This window comes from Rana temporaria, chromosome 12 (genome assembly GCF_905171775.1).
Source record: "Rana temporaria chromosome 12, aRanTem1.1, whole genome shotgun sequence".
Taxonomy (NCBI): Eukaryota; Metazoa; Chordata; class Amphibia; order Anura; family Ranidae; genus Rana; species Rana temporaria.
The window spans coordinates 820,263-844,877 of NC_053500.1; the positions used below are offsets into that span (position 1 = coordinate 820,263).

At 52.6% G+C, this 24,615-nt stretch overlaps 1 protein-coding gene across 3 annotated transcripts in view; it reads right to left on the reverse strand.

The window, feature by feature from the left end:
• The window catches only part of RHOT1 (ras homolog family member T1), a 62,292-nt gene that overhangs the window by 17,419 nt on the left and 20,258 nt on the right, over positions 1 to 24,615 (reverse strand). For 2 of the 3 annotated variants that reach the window (XM_040331375.1, XM_040331376.1), the window contains exons 11-19: positions 21,664 to 21,784; positions 19,410 to 19,494; positions 16,164 to 16,309; positions 13,409 to 13,509; positions 13,194 to 13,324; positions 11,530 to 11,613; positions 11,247 to 11,366; positions 10,949 to 11,151; positions 240 to 362 (exon numbers count right to left, since the gene is read on the reverse strand). In XM_040331375.1, the coding sequence (XP_040187309.1) occupies positions 240 to 362; positions 10,949 to 11,151; positions 11,247 to 11,366; positions 11,530 to 11,613; positions 13,194 to 13,324; positions 13,409 to 13,509; positions 16,164 to 16,309; positions 19,410 to 19,494; positions 21,664 to 21,784 (1,114 nt within the window). The remainder of the gene's footprint in view (positions 1 to 239; positions 363 to 10,948; positions 11,152 to 11,246; positions 11,367 to 11,529; positions 11,614 to 13,193; positions 13,325 to 13,408; positions 13,510 to 16,163; positions 16,310 to 19,409; positions 19,495 to 21,663; positions 21,785 to 24,615) is intronic. The other variant, XM_040331377.1, reaches the window with a different exon arrangement.

The following is a 24,615-nucleotide window of genomic DNA, read 5'->3' on the forward strand; positions in this document are numbered from 1 at the left end:
ACACGGCTCTCTGTAATAAGTACTATAGATGAAGTATACCCCAGGCTGGACAATGACATATACACGGCTCTCTGTAATAAGTATTATAGATGAAGTATATTAGTGTATTAGAGTGTCAGCACTCGGAAGCACACACACCTGAGCTGACATTAGTGTGTTAGGGCAATGTGACTTGTGTGTATACATCACATGCTTTAGTGTTAGAGCGCCGTGTGCAGGCAGAGAATAAAATGAAAGACCTGTTAACAACGGCGGTGAAGAGTTTGTTCTTTACGGCCTGGACGAGGTCAGAGTGGAGCAGATTCTGACACAGGCAGAACGTACACCTATTGCAGGTACAGAGGCAGCGTAACCGGGCGTGACTGCGGAGACACACAGAAGATAAAAGGGTCAGATCCGTGTATACCTACCACATACATGAGTACATGAGCACTGCGCTGTCACAGGACACACCCCCGCCATCCCAGCTACACGCTAACCTATAGACCTGTATAGGGGCCCCCTCATTACAAGACCTAGGGGGACCCCCCTGTCATATAACAGAACTACAGCCTATAGACCTGTATAGGGGCCCCCTCATTACAAGACCTAGGAGGACCCCCCTGTCATATAACAGAACTACAGCCTATAGACCTGTATAGGGGCCCCCCCCCCTCATTACAAGACCTAGGGGGACCCCCTGTCATATAACAGAACTACAGCCTATAGACCTGTATAGGGGCCCCCTCATTACAAGACCTAGGAGGACCCCCCTGTCATATAACAGAACTACAGCCTATAGACCTGTATAGGGGCCCCCTCATTACAAGACCTAGGGGGACCCTCCTGTCATATAACAGAACTACAGCCTATAGACCTGTATAGGGGTCCCTTCATTACAAGACCTAGGGGGACCCTCCTGTCATATAACAGAACTCCAGCCTATAGACCTGTATAGGGCCCCCCTCATTACAAGACCTAGGGGGACCCCCTGTCATATAACAGAACTTCAGCCTATAGACCTGTCTAGGGCCCCTTCATTACAAGACCTAGGGGGACCCCCTGTCATATAACAGAACTACAGCCTATAGACCTGTATAGGGGTCCCTTCATTACAAGACCTAGGGGGACCCTCCTGTCATATAACAGAACTACAGCCTATAGACCTGTATAGGGGCCCCCTCATTACAAGACCTAGGAGAACCCCTGTCATATAACAGAACTAAAGCCTATAGACCTGTATAGGGGCCCCCTCATTACAAGACCTGGGAGAACCCTCCTGTCATTTAACATCACTACAGAATATAGACCTGTATAGGGCCCCCCTCATTACAAGACCTAGGGGGACCCCCTGTCATATAACAGAACTAAAGCCTATAGACCTGTATAGGGCCCCCCTCATTACAAGACCTAGGAGGATGCCCTGTCATTTAACATCACTACAGAATATAGACCTGAATAGGGTGCCCTCATAAGACCTAGGAGGACCCCCCTGACATATAAAAGCACTACAGCCTATAGACCTGTCTAGGGGCCCCCTTATTACAAGACCTAGGAGGACCCCCTGATTATAAGATATAAGGAGCGTCTTCCATCATAAAAGAGAACTACAGACCATAGACCTGTGTCGGGCCCCTGTGGTAGAAGGGCCTCAGATATACATAACACACAAGGTAAGGCACACAGTATACAGCACACAGTATACAGCACACAGTATACAGCACAGCTGGGTAGAAGAAGCTTTTGCACAATCTTGCTCTATCATGCTCACTGCAAAGGTTGCTGGGAAAAGATTTGCCATTAGCCGCTCCATAGCCAGAGATGTGGGAAAAGCTGCAAGCGCATGTCACCAGTATGGGGATTCACTCAGAATTCAGCCACTGCTGGGACCTCATGGAGGAAGGAACCACCACCTCCTCCATAAGACCTCAGTGTACACGGGGATAGTCACACAACACAAGGCACAGAGTCACAGGACAGGAAGCATTAACCTGACAGGAAGGAGGGAGCGTCATAATGGGACAGGAAGGAGGGAGCATCCACCTGATGGGACAGGAAGGAGGGAGCATCCACCTGATGGGACGGGAAAGAGGGAGCATCCACCTGATGGGACGGGAAAGAGGGAGCATCCACCTGACGGGATGGGAAGGAGGGAGCGTCCACCTGACGGGACGGGAAGGAGGGAGCGTCCACCTGACGGGACGGGAAGGAGGGAGCGTCCACCTGATGGGACGGGAAGGAGGGAGCATCCACCTGATGGGACGGGAAGGAGGGAGCATCCACCTGACGGGATGGGAAGGAGGGAGCGTCCACCTGATGGGACGGGAAGGAGGGAGCATCCACCTGATGGGACGGGAAGGAGGGAGCATCCACCTGACGGGATGGGAAGGAGGGAGCGTCCACCTGACGGGACGGGAAGGAGGGAGCGTCCACCTGACGGGACGGGAAGGAGGGAGCGTCCACCTGACGGGACGGGAAGGAGGGAGCGTCCACCTGACGGGACGGGAAGGAGGGAGCATCCACCTGACGGGACGGGAAGGAGGGAGCGTCCACCTGACGGGACGGGAAGGAGGGAGCGTCCACCTGACGGGACGGGAAGGAGGGAGCGTCCACCCGACGGGACGGGAAGGAGGGAGCGTCCACCCGACGGGACCGGAAGGAGGGAGCGTCCACCCGACGGGACCGGAAGGAGGGGGCGTCCACCCGACGGGACCGGAAGGAGGGGGCGTCCACCCGACGGGACCGGAAGGAGGGGGCGTCCACCCGACGGGACGGGAAGGAGGGAGCATCCACCTGATGGGACGGGAAGGAGGGAGCATCCACCTGACAGGACGGGAAGGAGGGGGCGTCCACCCGACGGGACAGGAAGGAGGGAGCATCGACCCGACGGGACGGGAAGGAGGGAGCATCCACCTGATGGAACAGGAAAGAGGGGGAACATCCACCTGATGGGACAGGAACGAAGGGGAACATCCACCTGATGGGACAGGAAGGAGGGGGAACATCCACCTGATGGGACAGGAAGGAGGGGGAACATCCACCTGATGGGACAGGAACGAAGGGGAACATCCACCCGATGGGACAGGAAGGAGGGGGAACATCCACCCGATGGGACAGGAAGGAGGGGGAACATCCACCCGATGGGACAGGAAGGAGGGGGAACATCCACCTGATGGGACAGGAAGGAGGGGGAACATCCACCTGATGGGACAGGAAGGAGGGAACATCCACCTGATGGGACAGGAAGGAGGGAACATCCACCTGATGGGACAGGAAGGAGGGGGAACATCCACCTGATGGGACAGGAAGGAGGGGGAACATCCACCTGATGGGACAGGAAGGAGGGGGAACATCCACCTGATGGGACAGGAAGGAGGGGGAACATCCACCTGATGGGACAGGAAGGAGGGGGAACATCCACCTGATGGGACAGGAAGGAGGGAACATCCACCTGATGGGACAGGAAGGAGGGGGAACATTCACCCCTTTACCCCTGAACATCTCTCTGCACTGACTAATATTATATGATTCCATCCTTGAAATAGGCAGAACGTTTCATTCCATCTCATAACCCTGCACAGAAGACAGCATGGCCCATGTACGGTCTGTTGTACTCTCAGCAACCAATCAGAGGGCTGAATCCTAGGAGGAGCACACAGGCAGCTTCTGATTCACAATCACCAGACATGAGCTCTGCCATTCTCCATTCTGTCATATAACAGAACTACAGCCTATAGACCTGTATAGGGGCCCCTTCATTACACGACCTAGGGGGACCCCCCCTGTCATATAACAGAACTAAATCCTATAGACCTGTATAGGGGTCCCTTCATTACAAGACCTAGGGGGACCCTCCTGTCATATAACAGAACTACAGCCTATAGACCTGTATAGGGGCCCCCTCATTACAAGACCTAGGAGAACCCCTGTCATATAACAGAACTAAAGCCTATAGACCTGTATAGGGGCCCCCTCATTACAAGACCTGGGAGAACCCTCCTGTCATTTAACATCACTACAGAATATAGACCTGTATAGGGCCCCCCTCATTACAAGACCTAGGGGGACCCCCTGTCATATAACAGAACTAAAGCCTATAGACCTGTATAGGGCCCCCCTCATTACAAGACCTAGGAGGATGCCCTGTCATTTAACATCACTACAGAATATAGACCTGAATAGGGTCCCCTCATAAGACCTAGGAGGACCCCCCTGACATATAAAAGCACTACAGCCTATAGACCTGTCTAGGGGCCCCCCTTATTACAAGACCTAGGAGGACCCCCTGATTATAAGATATAAGGAGCGTCTTCCATCATAAAAGAGAACTACAGACCATAGACCTGTGTCGGGCCCCTGTGGTAGAAGGGCCTCAGATATACATAACACACAAGGTAAGGCACACAGTATACAGCACACAGTATACAGCACACAGTATACAGCACAGCTGGGTAGAAGAAGCTTTTGCACAATCTTGCTCTATCATGCTCACTGCAAAGGTTGCTGGGAAAAGATTTGCCATTAGCCGCTCCATAGCCAGAGATGTGGGAAAAGCTGCAAGCGCATGTCACCAGTATGGGGATTCACTCAGAATTCAGCCACTGCTGGGACCTCATGGAGGAAGGAACCACCACCTCCTCCATAAGACCTCAGTGTACACGGGGATAGTCACACAACACAAGGCACAGAGTCACAGGACAGGAAGCATTAACCTGACAGGAAGGAGGGAGCGTCATAATGGGACAGGAAGGAGGGAGCATCCACCTGATGGGACAGGAAGGAGGGAGCATCCACCTGATGGGACGGGAAAGAGGGAGCATCCACCTGATGGGACGGGAAAGAGGGAGCATCCACCTGACGGGATGGGAAGGAGGGAGCGTCCACCTGACGGGACGGGAAGGAGGGAGCGTCCACCTGACGGGACGGGAAGGAGGGAGCGTCCACCTGATGGGACGGGAAGGAGGGAGCATCCACCTGATGGGACGGGAAGGAGGGAGCATCCACCTGACGGGACGGGAAGGAGGGAGCGTCCACCTGACGGGACGGGAAGGAGGGAGCGTCCACCTGACGGGACGGGAAGGAGGGAGCGTCCACCTGACGGGACGGGAAGGAGGGAGCGTCCACCTGACGGGACGGGAAGGAGGGAGCATCCACCTGACGGGACGGGAAGGAGGGAGCGTCCACCTGACGGGACGGGAAGGAGGGAGCGTCCACCTGACGGGACGGGAAGGAGGGAGCGTCCACCCGACGGGACGGGAAGGAGGGAGCGTCCACCCGACGGGACCGGAAGGAGGGAGCGTCCACCCGACGGGACCGGAAGGAGGGGGCGTCCACCCGACGGGACGGGAAGGAGGGGGCGTCCACCCGACGGGACCGGAAGGAGGGGGCGTCCACCCGACGGGACGGGAAGGAGGGAGCATCCACCTGATGGGACGGGAAGGAGGGAGCATCCACCTGACAGGACGGGAAGGAGGGGGCGTCCACCCGACGGGACAGGAAGGAGGGAGCATCGACCCGACGGGACGGGAAGGAGGGAGCATCCACCTGATGGAACAGGAAAGAGGGGGAACATCCACCTGATGGGACAGGAACGAAGGGGAACATCCACCTGATGGGACAGGAAGGAGGGGGAACATCCACCTGATGGGACAGGAAGGAGGGGGAACATCCACCTGATGGGACAGGAACGAAGGGGAACATCCACCCGATGGGACAGGAAGGAGGGGGAACATCCACCCGATGGGACAGGAAGGAGGGGGAACATCCACCCGATGGGACAGGAAGGAGGGGGAACATCCACCTGATGGGACAGGAAGGAGGGGGAACATCCACCTGATGGGACAGGAAGGAGGGAACATCCACCTGATGGGACAGGAAGGAGGGAACATCCACCTGATGGGACAGGAAGGAGGGGGAACATCCACCTGATGGGACAGGAAGGAGGGGGAACATCCACCTGATGGGACAGGAAGGAGGGGGAACATCCACCTGATGGGACAGGAAGGAGGGGGAACATCCACCTGATGGGACAGGAAGGAGGGGGAACATCCACCTGATGGGACAGGAAGGAGGGAACATCCACCTGATGGGACAGGAAGGAGGGGGAACATTCACCCCTTTACCCCTGAACATCTCTCTGCACTGACTAATATTATATGATTCCATCCTTGAAATAGGCAGAACGTTTCATTCCATCTCATAACCCTGCACAGAAGACAGCATGGCCCATGTACGGTCTGTTGTACTCTCAGCAACCAATCAGAGGGCTGAATCCTAGGAGGAGCACACAGGCAGCTTCTGATTCACAATCACCAGACATGAGCTCTGCCATTCTCCAGCACAATCCCCTCTTCTCTGGACCAGTGTCAGCGGGTGCACTGCTCAGGGACAGAAGTGGCCACCATCATATCACATATTAGTGACATACAGAGACCAGTGCAGGAACATCCGCAATCCTAGTGATCATGGCGGCTGTAAGACTCTCCGCTTTGTCAGGTGATCACATACAGGGAGGAGACCTGTACATTTTCTGCAGGGTACACATGGGCAAATCGTGTAAAGCATGGGTCTCCAAACTGCGGCCAGAGGGCCAGATGTGGCCCCTTGCTAGCCTCTATGTGGCCCTTGGGGCACAATTCCTTCCAATGATCTGAGGCAGGGGCGTCCCTAGGGGGGGCCAGAGGGGGCCCTGACCCCCCCAACATCATGCTGTGCCCCACCATGTGCCCCCCCAAAAAAAAAAAAAAAATTATTTTTTTTTTGCAATTTTTGTATTTTGCTCCCCGAGAGGGAGAGCGTCCCCAGTCAGCTCTGCGGGGGATTCCTCCCCCTCCCTCTGCTCGCCATCACTGCATAATGCGAGCGCTCACACAACCAGATATTCTAGCCTGGACCGTGTTTAAGTGTGTGCACTGCAGACTGCAGTACACTGTAATCACTGAACTACATTATCTCCATCCCTTCTCTCCCCCATCTGTCTCCCTCCCCCTCTCCTGTTCTTTCAAAACATTCACAATTTACTTTCACTTTCAGTTAGGCAGATAATATATGGTGCAAATTTCTTTCCTGCATCCACAGATTGCAGGAAAGAAACTTGCATGATTCCCCATCAACAGACAGTGGTGACGGGAATATCCCTCCTGCCCAGCAATTATATTCTCCCGACAAACAGTGATTATCACTAGTGACTATACAGCAACCACTAGTGATCATTATAAGAGAATCTGCTCATTAATGGTTCAAATCTCAGCCAGTTTCTGCTGAACCAGCTGAGATTTAAACTGTATATGGCTGGTCTTAGCTCTTAGGCAGCCCATACATTGATTAGCACTGTGGAGTGTCGGCTTCCTGGCGTGATCGGGCATGTGGCATTTCAAACACACCCGAGCCCATCTCTATTGGTTGTAGACAGTTGAGCTCCCTGCACATTGCTTAGCAGTAGTGGACCCTTCTCTGACATGCTGATCGGGATGCAATCCAGGTGATGCTCTTAGTCAAATCCTAGTCATAAATATCAGTGATTTTATTGATCAAAGCCAACACTTTACAGGCATAGAGCCCACACTTTACAGGCCTAGAGCCCACACTTTACAGGCCTAGAGCCCACACTTTACAGGCCTAGAGCCCACACTTTACAGGCCTAGAGCCCACACTTTACAGGCATAGAGCCCACACTTTACAGGCATAGAGCCCGCACTTTACAGGCCTAGAGCCCACACTTTACAGGCCTAGAGCCCACACTTTACAGGCATAGAGCCCACACTTTACAGGCATAGAGCCCACACTTTACAGGCATAGAGCCCACACTTTACAGGCATAGAGCCCACACTTTACAGGCCTAGAGCCCACACTTTACAGGCATAGAGCCCACACTTTACAGGCATAGAGCCCACACTTTACAGGCATAGAGCCCACACTTTACAGGCATAGAGCCCACACTTTACAGGCATAGAGCCCACACTTTACAGGCATAGAGCTTACATGGCTGCTGATCATACGGTTGATTATATTCATGTGGTTGTACTCTTGATGCTAATAAATACTGTGTTTATTAGATCTGACTGGGAGCATCACCTGGATCACATGCTGATCAGCATGTCAACAGAGAAGGTTATACAGCATTACTGCTGCTAGGTGACCAGCTGGGGGCTCGGCTCTCTATAACCAATAGTGCCAGCCTTCCCCTGCATGCACCCATAATATCACCAGCACTAGGTCCTAATAGACTGCCGCCGATGCCAAGGAGACAGATGCCAGACCAGCGCTGTAAATAGCAGGGACAGGACAGCTGGGGATCCCCACTGTGGCAGAACACCAGGGCCCGGTGGCATGACAACCTATGCAACAATGCTAGTTCTCCCACTGCTTTGTACCCTTATATTTTCTTGGTGTGCTGGTGACATATATCTCTTGTTTTCTGCCACCCTGGGGGGCCCCAGTATAGTAGGAAGGGAGCTCACTGCAGAACATATGAAAGGGCCCATAGTGGGATCGTAGTAAAGGGCCCCAGGATATATATATATATATATATATATATATAATTGCATTTTATAGTTGGCCCCCCTACTTTTGTCCCTGTCCCCCCATGTGCCCCCCCTAAATATGAAAGCTGGAGACGCCACTGATCTGAGGTTCTATTTCCCATTAACACCAACAATGGGGCACTGTCTCTTCCACGGATACCAATGATGGAATACTATCCCTCCTACTAATAGCGGGAATACTCCTCCTATTGACCACATACCCTGAGGCCATATTTATTCTCACTGATTTTGGGCCCGTGACATTTTCTGCCCCTGCTGGCCACAATCCGGCCCTCCTAAAGTCTAAAAGACAATAAAGTGGCCCTTTAAATGAAAAGTTTGGAGACCCCTGGTGTAAAGGAAAGGCGCACATGGGGTACATGAACATGCTGTGGTCACGTGACAGCGAAGACGACAGCCATGCTCAGGTCACATGACAGCAAAGAGGACAGCCATGCTCAGGTCACATGACAGCAAAGAGGACAGCCATGCTCAGGTCACATGACAGCGAGGACGACAGCCATGATCAGGTCACATGACAGCAAAGAGGACAGCCATGATCAGGTCACATGACAGCAAAGAGGACAGCCATGATCAGGTCACATGACAGCAAAGAGGACAGCCATGATCAGGTCACATGACAGCGAGGAGGACAGCCATGATCAGGTCACATGACAGCAAAGAGGACAGCCATGATCAGGTCACATGACAGCAAAGAGGACAGCCATGATCAGGTCACATGACAGCAAAGAGGACAGCCATGATCAGGTCACATGACAGCAAAGAGGACAGCCATGATCAGGTCACATGACAGCAAAGAGGACAGCCATGATCAGGTCACATGACAGCGAGGAGGACAGCCATGATCAGGTCACATGACAGCAAAGAGGACAGCCATGCTCAGGTCACATGACAGCAAAGAGGACAGCCATGCTCAGGTCACATGACAGCGAGGAGGACAGCCATGCTCAGGTCACATGACAGCGAGGGGGACAGCCATGCTCAGGTCACATGACAGCAAAGAGGACAGCCATGCTCAGGTCACATGACAGCAAAGAGGACAGCCATGCTCAGGTCACATGACAGCGAGGACGACAGCCATGATCAGGTCACATGACAGCGAGGACGACAGCCATGCTCAGGTCACATGACAGCAAAGAGGACAGCCATGATCAGGTCACATGACAGCAAAGAGGACAGCCATGATCAGGTCACATGACAGCAAAGAGGACAGCCATGATCAGGTCACATGACAGCGAGGAGGACAGCCATGATCAGGTCACATGACAGCAAAGAGGACAGCCATGATCAGGTCACATGACAGCAAAGAGGACAGCCATGATCAGGTCACATGACAGCAAAGAGGACAGCCATGATCAGGTCACATGACAGCAAAGAGGACAGCCATGATCAGGTCACATGACAGCGAGGAGGACAGCCATGATCAGGTCACATGACAGCAAAGAGGACAGCCATGCTCACGTCACATGACAGCGAGGACAGCCATGCTCAGGTCACATGACAGCGAGGAGGACAGCCATGCTCAGGTCACATGACAGCAAAGAGGACAGCCATGCTCACGTCACATGACAGCAAAGAGGACAGCCATGCTCAGGTCACATGACAGCAAAGAGGACAGCCATGCTCAGGTCACATGACAGCAAAGAGGACAGCCATGATCAGGTCACATGACAGCAAAGAGGACAGCCATGATCAGGTCACATGACAGCGAGGAGGACAGCCATGATCAGGTCACATGACAGCAAAGAGGACAGCCATGATCAGGTCACATGACAGCAAAGAGGACAGCCATGATCAGGTCACATGACAGCAAAGAGGACAGCCATGATCAGGTCACATGACAGCAAAGAGGACAGCCATGATCAGGTCACATGACAGCGAGGAGGACAGCCATGATCAGGTCACATGACAGCAAAGAGGACAGCCATGCTCAGGTCACATGACAGCAAAGAGGACAGCCATGCTCAGGTCACATGACAGCGAGGAGGACAGCCATGCTCAGGTCACATGACAGCGAGGGGGACAGCCATGCTCAGGTCACATGACAGCAAAGAGGACAGCCATGCTCACGTCACATGACAGCGAGGACAGCCATGCTCACGTCACATGACAGCGAGGACAGCCATGATCAGGTCACATCACAGCGAGGACAGCTGTGCTCAGGTCACATGACAGCGAGGAGGACAGCCATGCTCACGTCACATGACAGCGAGGAGGACAGCCACGCTTAGGTCACACGATGAAAAGGGAGACAAGACAGGATGGGGTCACGCAGACATGCAGACAATGCAACCCTGACAGAGGGAGGGGCAACCATGGTCACATGACAGTATGAAAAAAGGCAGCACTGTTGTCACATGACAGATAAGTCATCAGTATATAGATACAAGGCCACCATGGTGGGCAGGAGACGAGAGGCTACTCACGGATACATGGACATGGTGGTCATCTTGATGAAGATGTCTCGGCTGGGGCTGTCCGCTGTGTTACAGGTGAAGGCTTGAGGTGGAGGCATCTTGTGCTTTTTACAGAAATCAGCGGGGGAGATGCTGCTCTCCTGCTTCACTTCCGGCAGGTCAGATTTGGCCGCAACGATGAGGCAGGGCGTCCGGCTGTCCATGAAATGTTGCTGCGGGAAGAAGGTGGGGAGCCCGTTAGTTACACTGCCTCTCTATAGACTTCTTTATGATCCCGGTTAGGATTAGCTCAACGCAATTGTCTAACCTTAAATATCCTGGCACAGTATTCAAAGGACTTGGGGTCGGTGATGTCATAGACCAGACAGGCGACGTCACACACGGTATCGGCAGGAGATAAACCTTCGCACTCCGTCAGATGGTGCAGCTGAAAGATGACAAGGAAGGAAATGTGAGAGGACACACCATACACCCCCCAATCCACTCTCCCAGATTGTATGTCCTGCAGGGAACGGTGACAATGCTGCGCCATCCTACATGAAGGGAATGTATACCTACAGGTGGGAGGTCTGTATGATGACGGGACCTACCAGCAGATACTTCTCCTGTCCGTACACATAGACCGTGTTCATTGCATAATAGGACTTGTGTTCCGGCCGGATCGTCTTCTGTTTCTGTGTGAGGAGAACAGCGACAGATGTCAGGGACGCACCATGATGTCAGACTATATCGATGCACTACAATGAAGCACCACAGGGGCAAACTACATTGGCGCACCATAGTGGCACACTACAGTGGCGCACCATAGTGGCACACTACAGTGGCGCACCATAGTGGCACACTACATTGGCGCACCATAGTGGCACACTACATTGGCGCACCATAGTGGCACACTACAATGGCGCACCATAATGGCACACTACAATGGCGCACCATAATGGAGCTCCATAGTTGCAGACTGTAATAGAGAAACAGAATGGAGCACTATAATGGCACACCATAGACGCACTACAATGGCGCACCATAGAGACGCACTACAATGGCGCACCATAGTGGCACACTACAATGGCGCACCATAGTGGCACACTACAATGGCGCACCATAGTGGCACACTACAATGGCGCACCATAATTGCAGACTCTAATAGAGAAACAGAATGGAGCACTACAATGGCGCACCATAGAGACGCACTACAATGGCGCACCATAGAGACGCACTACAATGGAGCACCATAGAGAGAGACGCACTACAATGGAGCACCATAGAGAGAGACGCACTACAATGGAGCACCATAGAGACGCACTACAATGGCGCACCATAGAGACGCACTACAATGGCGCACCATAGAGACGCACTACAATGGCGCACCATAGAGACGCACTACAATGGCGCACCATAGAGACGCACTACAATGGCGCACCATAGAGACACACTACAATGGCGCACCATAGAGACACACTACAATGGCGCACCATAGAGACGCACTACAATGACACACCATAATGGAGCTCCATAGTTGCAGACTCTAATAGAGCAACAGAATGGAGCACTACAATGGCGCACCATAGAGACGCACTACAATGGCGCACCATAGAGACGCACTACAATGGCGCACCATAGAGACACACTACAATGGCGCACCATAGAGACACACTACAATGGCGCACCATAGAGACACGCTACAATGGCGCACCATAGAGACACACTACAATGGCGCACCATAGAGACACACTACATTGGCGCACCATAGAGACGCACTACATTGGCGCACCATAGAGACGCACTACAATGGCGCACCATAGAGACGCACTATGATGACATTGCCCCATTACCAAAGAGAGGGATCTGATAAATAGAACTAAGATAGGTGTACCACATCCCAAAGATATATAATAAAAGAGAGAAAACCCCTAGAGTGGGACTTTGGAAGAACTACCACAAAAATAATAGAAGAAAGAAATAACAAAATATATTTATTGAAAGAACATATAGAAATATTACACATGAGCGTGGATACATAAAAATAGAGATTATGGATTCCTGTAGGATTGAATATATTTTGTTATTTCTATATTTCATTATTTTTGTCCCCCTCTAGGGGTTCTCTCTCTTTTCTGCCCCATTATCAGTCACTTGCAGTACTTGGTACACAGACAGACATACAGAATTTCTTGTCAGAGGGACAGAACAGGACGGGGGTCACAAAGATACGGACAGCTTGGGGGGGGGGGGGGTCACTATAATATAAACGTACCATCATGTTCCTCCCTAGATGCGCCTGCAGAATGCCGCTCTTCCCGCACCCCTTGGAGCCAATGACATTACAGCGGAAGACGCTGCGCTGCGTCTGCCTCTTGTGTAGGTCGATCTTCTTGTCTCTGGTCACTGGAATGTCAGATAAGGGAACACTATGAAACATGTGAAGGATGAGGATGAGCCGAGATTGTGGGGTGCTGCACTTCTGGTTACCTGTGATTGCAGTGGCCTGGGACTCCTGCTCCGTTAGTATGGAGTACCCCAAATATCCCAAATACTCCAGACACCTCTGGACATCCAGGTAAGTCGTCAGTCTGCAGGGTGAGAAGGATGAACAAGGTGAGGGGCAAGTCATGCTGATCCAGAAGTTCAAAGGAGTCACTGAGCCAAACCAAGCATGCCGATCACAAGCTCTGATTAAAACGCATTGCATGTGTGTCCTAGATCTGTATTAGAATTACAAGCATAGCCAGAAGAGCAGCATTTTCTGAGGTAGGTCAGCAATGGCCACCTTCCTATGGCTTCCTTTAAACTTCTCCTTGGACTGGGATGTACCTTGGTGAGAATGGGAATCTGCAATAAAACTTTTGTACTTCCTGAGAATCAATTTCTACAAAAACAGTTGGGTTATACCGCCGCCTATGGAGGTTGGGAGACAGAAAAGCCGTGAGCCAGCCCCTCCTCTACCCAGAATGCCTCCGTTTTGTACACAGGACCAATAAAAAACACAGAGGGGTGGGGACCTGTGTCCCCCAATGAACTCCAAGCCAAAAATGTTACAATAATCTCACCGCGGGACAATCAGAGGACAGGGATCACCGCGGGAGAATCAGAGGACAGGGATCACCGCGGGACAATCAGAGGACAGGGATCACCGCGGGACAATCAGAGGACAGGGATCACCGCGGGACAATCAGAGGACAGGGATCACCGCGGGACAATCAGCGGACAGGGATCACCGTGGGACAATCAGCGGACAGGGATCACCGTGGGACAATCAGAGGACAGGGATCACCGCGGGACAATCAGAGGACAGGGATCACCGCGGGACAATCAGAGGACAGGGATCACTGCGGGAGAGTCAGAGGACAGGGATCACCGCGGGAGAGTCAGAGGACAGGGATCACCGTGGAAGAGTCAGAGGACAGGGATCACCGTGGGACAATCAGAGGACAGGGATCACCGCCGGAGGATCAGAGGACAGGGATCACCGCTGGAAGATTGGAGGACAGGGATCACCGCCGGGAGGATCGGAGGACAGGGATCACCGCCGGAGGACAGGGATCACCGCCGGAGGACAGGGATCACCGCCGGAGGACAGGGATCACCGCCGGAGGACAGGGATCACCGCCGGAGGATTGGAGGACAGGGATCACCGCTGGAGGATTGGAGGACAGGGATCACCGCTGGAAGATTGGAGGACAGGGATCACCGCTGGAGGATCGGAGGACAGGGATCACCGCTGGAGGATCGGAGGACAGGGATCACCGCTGGAGGATCGGAGGACAGGGATCACCGCTGGAGGATCGGAGGACAGGGATCACCGCTGGAGGATCGGAGGACAGGGATCACCGCTGGAGGATCGGAGGACAGGGATCACCGCTGGAGGATCGGAGGACAGGGATCACCGCTGGAGGATCGGAGGACAGGGATCACCGCCGGAGGATCGGAGGACAGGGATCACAGCTGGAGGACAGGGATCACCGCCGGAGGATCGGAGGACAGGGATCACCGCTGGAGGATTGGAGGACAGGGATCACCGCTGGAGGATCGGAGGACAGGGATCACCGCCGGAGGATAGGGATCACAGCTGGAGGACAGGGATCACCGCCGGAGGATCGGAGGACAGGGATCACCGCTGGAGGATTGGAGGACAGGGATCAGAGGACATTTCTTTATTAAAAAAACAAAAAAAAAATTGACATTTAAAGGGAAGCCGTTGCGAGACCCTCACAGGTAGGGTCCCAGTTTCCTCAGGCGGTTTCCAGTCTTCATCAAAGATGAACTTGGCAAGGACGGTCTTGGCAGCTCATTGATGGCTGAAAACCAACCTCACCAGAGGCACACTGACAGCACTCTGGATTAGAGATGATAAAAGCCTGGGTATGAATTAGGGACACAGGGTGGTGAGGGACAGACTCTGCCAGGGACGGCCCCCGAGGAGCACGTAGAGCCCCTGCAGGAAGGCTGCTGTAGCAGTTGGTTTCAGTCCGGAGTGAACAAGGAGGTCCGTGTGGACATGAAGAGACCTTGGCTCCACCAGACAGAGCTGCAGAAGATGATGAAGACCCTACAATAGTGGGGGGTCTCAGATTCTAGACGGCACATGTTGGTTCCTTGCGGGAACACTAGACAGACACACCCCAGAAGGGGAGAGTATAGAAAACCCAATCACGTCAGCTGCCATGAAGATCTCCTGAAGCAGTGACATAACCCTAACCCCAACCCTTACCCCAACCCCAACCCTTACCCCAACCCTTACCCTAACCCTAACCCCAACCCCAACCCTTACCCTTACCCCAACCCTTACCCCAACCCTAACCCCAACCCCAACCCTTACCCCAACCCTTACCCCAACCCTTACCCCAACCCTTACCCCAACCCTAACCCCAACCCTTACCCTAACCCCTACCCTTACCCCAACCCTTACCCTAACCCTTACCCCAACCCTAACCCCAACCCTAACCCTAACCCCAACCCTTACCCTAACCCCAACCCTTACCCCAACCCTTACCCTTACCCCAACCCTTACCCCAACCCTTACCCCAACCCTAACCCTAACCCCAACCCTTACCCCAACCCTAACCCTTACCCCAACCCTTACCCCAACCCTAACCCTTACCCCAACCCTTACCCTTACCCCAACCCTTACCCTTACCCTAACCCCAACCCTAACCCTTACCTCAACCCCAACCCCAACCGACTGAAGTCACTGGAGAGAAATAATAATACGACACGTCACACTCACGTCCACTGGGAGAGGAAGCCCTGGTAGGTGATGCAGCCCTTGTCATTGGTGCAGACGGTGTTATTCACATCGGGGCCCCATGGCATGTAAGGGAAGACTTTAAATAAATCTTTCAGCTCCTCCGGGGACAAGGCGCAGTCTCTGTCCTGTACGGGGAGATCAGACATATTATAGATTATATGGAACTTACTGTCCACCAGCCCCCCGGTTCTAAAAAAAGGCCCTCGTTTAAGATGGACGCTGCTTGCCCTGAGGAAGGAGCACGCATTTTCCGCAAAACGCATCACTACGTAACGAGTGACGTCACACTTGCTCCTCCTTCGCACCCAGGAGAGTCTTTGGCAGGGATTCTGGGGTCCCTGATGCCTCAGCAGTGGTCCTCAATCAGCTTCTTCACATTGTCCTTTCTGTAAGTTACCCTTAACCACTTGCCTACCCGGCACCTTTACCCCCCCCCCTTCCTGCCCAGGCCAATTTTCAGCTTTCGGCGCTGCCATACTTTGAATGATAATTGCGCAATCATGCAACGCTGTACCCAAACAACATTTTTATCATTTGGTGGTATTTAATCCCCACTGCGTCTTGTTTTTTGGTAAACAAATAAAAACTGACATTTTTTGAAGACAAAAAAACAAAACAGGTTTTGCAAACAAGTAATTTTTCTACTTCACTGATGGGCACCGATGAGGCCGCGCCGATGGGCACCGATGAGGCCGCGCCGATGGGCACCGATGAGGCCGCGCCAATGGGCACCGATGAGGCCGCGCCAATGGGCACCGATGAGGCCGCGCCAATGGGCAACGATGAGGCCGCGCCAATGGGCAACGATGAGGCCGCGCCAATGGGCACCGATGAGGCCGCGCCAATGGGCACCGATGAGGCCGCGCCAATGGGCAACGATGAGGCCGCGCCAATGGGCAACGATGAGGCCGCGCCAATGGGCAACGATGAGGCCGCGCCAATGGGCAACGATGAGGCCGCGCCAATGGGCAACGATGAGGCCGCGCCAATGGGCAACGATGAGGCCGCGCCAATGGGCAACGATGAGGCCGCGCCAATGGGCAACGATGAGGCCGCGCCAATGGGCAACGATGAGGCCGCGCCAATGGGCAACGATGAGGCCGCACTGATGGAACTGCACCGATAATCAGGACACTAATAATCAGTGCCAGTTATCGTCTCTCTTCTCAGTCAAAGGAAAGGAGTGCAGATAACGGCTTCTGTTTACATCCATGATCCGTGGTCCAGAGCTACCGATTGGCTCTTTACCTAAATCTATGATCAGAAGTGTCACAGAGCGTGCCGCACAGTGGGCGTGATCACGGGATGGCGTCCTAGAACTAGCCGGCTGCACTGAAGCCGCCATTCACCTATAGCGCGGTCAGCAAGTGGTTAATCGAGTGCAATAAATGCTTTTATATCCTACACTGAGATGGGGGTGGTTTTTATTGTTTTGTCTATGTGTAAGTTATATGATACCCTGTATATGTATACCATGTCCTGCCCATTATGGTGTATGGATGGAGTAGAGATCAGTGTATTTTTTGTTGTGTCTCCCCCTTTAGGGAGATTTCCCTTCACTTCCTGTCCTAAAGACACGAGGGGAAATCTCCCTGCAGTACAGTGGTCAGTGAACATGTGTCCCTCTATGCCTACGACAGGGACAACTGTGACTTTAGGAATGTCCCTCACTTTCAGTCAATGATGAATGGGACAATCTTGCCACGAGGGGACACAGACAGCAAAAAAATAAATAACCCCCCCCCTCCACACCCCATTCAAATTACCATAATTACATGGAATTGAGGCTTCTTTCGTCCAGTATAAAGTGAAGAACAGGGGGGGGGGGGGGTGTCTGGCCACAGTCCCTAAATAAGGAAAGGGATGGTTGGCACTCAGGGCGACATGTAAAAAATACCTGTGACGGGGGTCACTTTGGGTGGGGGGGTTTGTGCTGCTCGGCTTTCCTTAGAGAGCTCTGGAGGCTCCATGTCCAGCTTCCCCCGACCCTCTTATGTGTAGATCCCCCCGTGTCTCTAATAGGGGTACAGGGGGACTGAGAACCCCACTATGACCTGTACTAGTCACACTCAATGCTGTATATATTGTGTGTTGTCTCATGGTGTTGTGGACTCTTTGCTGTGATGGTTTGGGGTGTGACTGTATTCTATTGTGGTGTCTGCCTCAAATATTATGGGATGTGTAAGTCCCCGTACAGACGAGCGGACTGTCCGCTGAAATCGGTCCGCCGGACCGTTTTCAGCGGACATGTCCGCCCGGAGATTTCTGTCTGATGGTTGTACACACCATCAGACAGAAATCCGCGCGGACAGACAGCGCGGTGACGTGGCCGCGCCGTCGCCGCAGAGACATGTGCGACCCTGGAAGGTCAATGCTTCCACGCATGCGTCAAATCACTTTGACGCATGCGAGGGATGGCGGCCGATCGGACATGTCCGGTGAGTCTGTACAGACGACCGAACATGTCCGACGGACATGGTTCCAGCGGACATGTTTCTTAGCATGCCAAGAAACATTTGTCCGCTGGAAACCTGTCCGATCCGCCGGACATTTGTCCGGTCGGCCGTACAGACGACCAAACATGTCTACTGAAACTGGTCAGCGGACCAGTTTCAGCAGACATGTTCGGTCGTCTGTACGAGGCCTCAGTGTTTGCTGTGAAGAAAGAGGGAGGGGGGATTGCTCCAGCAGCCCTCCTGCTGATAAGACTGTTTGAGAAGTTTGAATACATCTGACCTGTGTGTCCATTGTCATTGGACAGTTTAACCCGCCCTGAGTCCAAGGGTGGGGGGAAGTGTCTCAGAGTTGGATATTTGTGTAACATGTGCTTGAATAAAATTAGTCCGCTGGTTTTTACCCCTCAGTGTGTCTCGTCTGGTGACTGGGGGGGCTAACGTGTCTTAGATGGTGCTGGTACTGGACAGAGGAAGCATTTACAGCGGACATAGTCCTGTTGAGGACGAGGGTTTGTCACAATAGTATTCCTGGTTTTCTTTATCAACTATGACTGACTAACGTTCCGAAACGCGTAGGGCGTAGCATTGTACATGTCTTTTCATTACAGGAATACTATTGTTTGGATGTCATCCTGAGTGCCGACCATCCTGAGTGCCGACCATCCCTTTACTTATTCTGGTAGCCTGGAGGTCTGAGCAGCGGGCGGAGCCGTTATGTGGGAAAGTTGTAGCGCCTACACACCTGCTTTTCCTCGGGCACAGTACCTACCTGGTCGTGCTTGTCGAAGATGCTCTGTAAGAATAGGTAGGCGTGATGGTTCAGCTCCGTTGTACAATCCACAGGAACCTTTAACCTGGAACACCGGAGAACAAAGGTGACTATAGTGAGGAACGATCTCCATCATACACTGTCCTCATATCCCATCCCCCTCTCCATACACCCCCGCCCCCACCAGAGGACAAAGATGAACGATCTCCATCACACACTGTCCTCATATCCCATCCCCCTCTCCATACACCCCCCCCCCACCAGAGGACAAAGATGAACGATCTCCATCACACACTGTCCTCATATCCCATCCCCCCCCCTCTCCATACACCACACCCCCCACCAGAGGACAAAGATGAACGATCTCCATCATACACTGTCCTCATATCCCATCCCCCCTCCTCTCCATACACCACCCCCCCCCCACCAGAGGACAAAGATGAATGATCTCCATCATACACTCTCCTCATATCCCATCTGTAACGGAATGGCCCGTGACACCCAGAGACTTTTGAAGGATGCGGGGTACTCCTGTGCCAGCGTCACTAATGACTCTTGGGTCTAGGGTCATCCTATGTCCACTAGGGGCATAGGATGACTGAGAACTGATATCATGAATTACATGAGATGGGACAGTAATGATAATTCATGTATTGCAGGATATCTTAAAATATTACAAGTTGTTCATTCTGAACCCAACAGGTCAATAGAGTGTCTCCTTCAATGTGGTACATAGACTGTTGAGATGTTAATTGATGTTAATCACCTCCAGCTACCTGGCTGTAGTGATGAAAGCTTGCTGTGATTGCATTCTATTGTCGATTGTGTTAATTAAGATATTTCATGGTGCTATGCTAACTAACCCTGTATTGTGTGAAAGTTCTATAGATGATAATATGTGTTGTGAGTTAACACACTCTAAAGGTCAGATGTCTACAAAGGAATGTGTATTGTGTATCAGGTGAGAATAGCTTATCGCGGAGTCAGAACGTCTGAGTAAATGACTAGTAATGAGTTCATATAGATTATCTGAAAGTCATTATCTATAGGAATGTGTATTGAGCACCCATTGTGTCATGTTGTGGGTGGAGTTAAGCCATTGTTTCTTGGGGCTTCTAACTGTATATAACAAGCCTGAGTTTTACCATTAAAAGTTCCTATCTGTCTGGAACCAGAGAACAGAGCCGTGTCTTGTTATTCTGGGGGAAATCCATATGGATCGTGTCTGCTGGATTGCGGAGTGTCGATAAGCTGTCTTGGTTGGTGGAATGGAATATCGTAACGGCGTTAACCCCTGACCGTTACACCATCCCCCTCTCCATACACCACACCCCCCCCACCAGAGGACAAAGATGAACGATCTCCATCACACACTGTCCTCATATCCCCCCTCCTCTCCATACACCACACCCCCCACCAGAGGTCAAAGATGACTGTAGGGCGGAACGATCTCCATCACACACTGTCCTCATATCCCATCCCCCTCTCTCCATACACCACACCCCCCCCACCAGAGGACAAAGATGAACGATCTCCATCACACACTGTCCTCATATCCCCCCTCCTCTCCATACACCACACCCCCCCACCAGAGGACAAAGATGACTGTAGGGCGGAACGATCTCCATCACACACTGTCCTCATATCCCATCCCCCTCTCTCCATACACCACACCCCCCCCACCAGAGGACAAAGATGAACGATCTCCATCACACACTGTCCTCATATCCCATCCCCCTCTCCATACACCCCCCCCACCAGAGGTCAAAGATGAACGATCTCCATCACACACTGTCCTCATATCCCCCCTCCTCTCCATACACCACACCCCCCACCAGAGGTCAAAGATGAACGATCTCCATCATACACTGTCCTCATATCCCATCCCCCTCTCCATACACCCCCCCCACCAGAGGACAAAGATGAACGATCTCCATCACACACTGTCCTCATATCCCATCCCCCTCTCCATACACCCCCCCCACCAGAGGACAAAGATGAACGATCTCCATCACACACTGTCCTCATATCCCCCCTCCTCTCCATACACCACACCCCCCACCAGAGGTCAAAGATGAACGATCTCCATCATACACTGTCCTCATATCCCATCCCACTAAAATTCCACTTCCCGGACAATGCATGCCTTCAGCACTTGGGAGATAGTAAACCCCTCCCCATTCTACAGCAGCCACACCCACTTCATAAGTACACGGTGCCCAATACTGAAGCAGGAAAGTTAAAGAGGAATTACTGAGGGAATAAATATTCGGGCGTCAGCTCCAGGTCATCATCGTATCCGAATCTCCGCAGGACAGTCCATGTGGTCTCGTGTCTTCCCCTCTGGATGAAGAGTGTGTGCAGGAACAGGAACCCTGCAGGGAAGGGAGCTCAGTTACAGGGGGTACAATATGTCATACAGGAACAGGAACCCCGCAGGTAAGGGAGCTCAGTTACAGGGGGTACAATATGATGTCATACAGGAACAGGAACCCTGCAGGGAAGGGAGCTCAGTTACAGGGGGTACAATATGATGTCATACAGGAACAGGAACCCCGCAGGGAAGGGAGCTGTTACATGGGGTACAATATGATGTCATACAGGAACAGGAACCCCACAGGGAAGGGAGCTCAGTTACACGGGGTACAATGTGATGTCATACAGGAACCCTGCAGGGAAGGGAGCTCAGTTACACTGGGTACAATATGATGTCATACAGGAACAGGAACCCTACAGGGAAGGGAGCTCAGTTGCAGGGGGTACAATATGATGTCATACAGTAACCCCGCAGGTAAGGGAGCTCAGTTACACTGGGTACAATATGATGTCATACAGGAACAGGAACCCTACAGGGAAGGGAGCTCAGTTGCAGGGGGTACAATATAATGTCAGACAGGAACAGGAACCCTGCAGGGAAGGGAGTCCAGTTACAGGGGGTACAATATGATGTCATACAGGAACAGGAACCCCGCAGGGAAGGGAGCTCAGTTACAGGGGGTACAATATGATGTCATACAGGAACCCCGCAGGGAAGGGAGCTCAGTTGCAGGGGGTACAATATGATGTCATACAGGAACCCCGCAGGGAAGGGAGCTCAGTTGCAGGGGGTACAATATGATGTCATACAGGAACAGGAACCCCGCAGGGAAGGGAGCTCAGTTACAGGGGGTACAATATGATGTCATACAGGAACCCCGCAGGGAAGGGAGCTCAGTTACAGGGGGTACAATATGATGTCATACAGGAACCCCACAGGGAAGGGAGCTCAGTTACAGGGGGTACAATATGATGTCATACATGAACCCCGCAGGGAAGGGAGCTCAGTTACAGGGGGTACAATATGATGTCATACAGGAACCCCACAGGGAAGGGAGCTCAGTTACAGGGGGTACAATATGATGTCATACAGGAACAGGAACCCTGCAGGGAAGGGAGCTCAGTTACACGGGGTACAATGTGATGTCATACAGGAACAGGAACCCTGCAGGGAAGGGAGCTCAGTTACAGGGGGTACAATATGATGTCATACAGGAACAGGAACCCCGCAGGGAAGGGAGCTCAGTTACAGGGGGTACAATGTGATGTCATACAAGAGCCCCGCAGGGAAGGGAGCTCAGTTACAGGGGGTACAATATGATGTCATACAGGAACCCCACAGGGAAGGGAGCTCAGTTACAGGGGGTACAATATGATGTCATACAGGAACCCCGCAGGGAAGGGAGCTCAGTTGCAGGGGGTACAATATGATGTCATACAGGAACAGGAACCCCGCAGGGAAGGGAGCTCAGTTACAGGGGGTACAATATGATGTCATACAGGAACCCCGCAGGGAAGGGAGCTCAGTTACAGGGGGTACAATATGATGTCATACAGGAACCCCACAGGGAAGGGAGCTCAGTTACAGGGGGTACAATATGATGTCATACATGAACCCCGCAGGGAAGGGAGCTCAGTTACAGGGGGTACAATATGATGTCATACAGGAACCCCACAGGGAAGGGAGCTCAGTTACAGGGGGTACAATATGATGTCATACAGGAACAGGAACCCCGCAGGGAAGGGAGCTCAGTTACAGGGGGTACAATATGATGTCATACATGAACCCCGCAGGGAAGGGAGCTCAGTTACAGGGGGTACAATATGATGTCATACAGGAACCCCGCAGGGAAGGGAGCTCAGTTACAGGGGGTACAATATGATGTCATACAGGAACAGGAACCCTGCAGGGAAGGGAGCTCAGTTACACGGGGTACAATGTGATGTCATACAGGAACAGGAACCCTGCAGGGAAGGGAGCTCAGTTACACTGGGTACAATATGATGTCATACAGGAACCCCACAGGGAAGGGAGCTCAGTTACAGGGGGTACAATATGATGTCATACAGGAACCCCGCAGGGAAGGGAGCTCAGTTACAGGGGGTACAATATGATGTCATAAAGGAACCCCACAGGGAAGGGAGCTCAGTTACAGGGGGTACAATATGATGTCATACAGGAACAGGAACCCCGCAGGGAAGGGAGCTCAGTTACAGGGGGTACAATATGATGTCATACAGGAACCCCACAGGGAAGGGAGCTCAGTTACAGGGGGTACAATATGATGTCATACAGGAACAGGAACCCTGCAGGGAAGGGAGCTCAGTTACAGGGGGTACAATGTGATGTCATACAGGAACAGGAACCCTGCAGGGAAGGGAGCTCAGTTACAGGGGGTACAATATGATGTCATACAGGAACCCCGCAGGGAAGGGAGCTCAGTTACAGGGGGTACAATATGATGTCATACAGGAACCCCGCAGGGAAGGGAGCTCAGTTACAGGGGGTACAATATGATGTCATACAGGAACCCCGCAGGGAAGGGAGCTCAGTTACAGGGGGTACAATATGATGTCATACATGAACCCCGCAGGGAAGGGAGCTCAGTTACAGGGGGTACAATATGATGTCATACAGGAACCCCACAGGGAAGGGAGCTCAGTTACAGGGGGTACAATATGATGTCATACATGAACCCCGCAGGGAAGGGAGCTCAGTTACAGGGGGTACAATATGATGTCATACAGGAACCCCGCAGGGAAGGGAGCTCAGTTACAGGGGGTACAATATGATGTCATACAGGAACAGGAACCCTGCAGGGAAGGGAGCTCAGTTACACGGGGTACAATGTGATGTCATACAGGAACAGGAACCCTGCAGGGAAGGGAG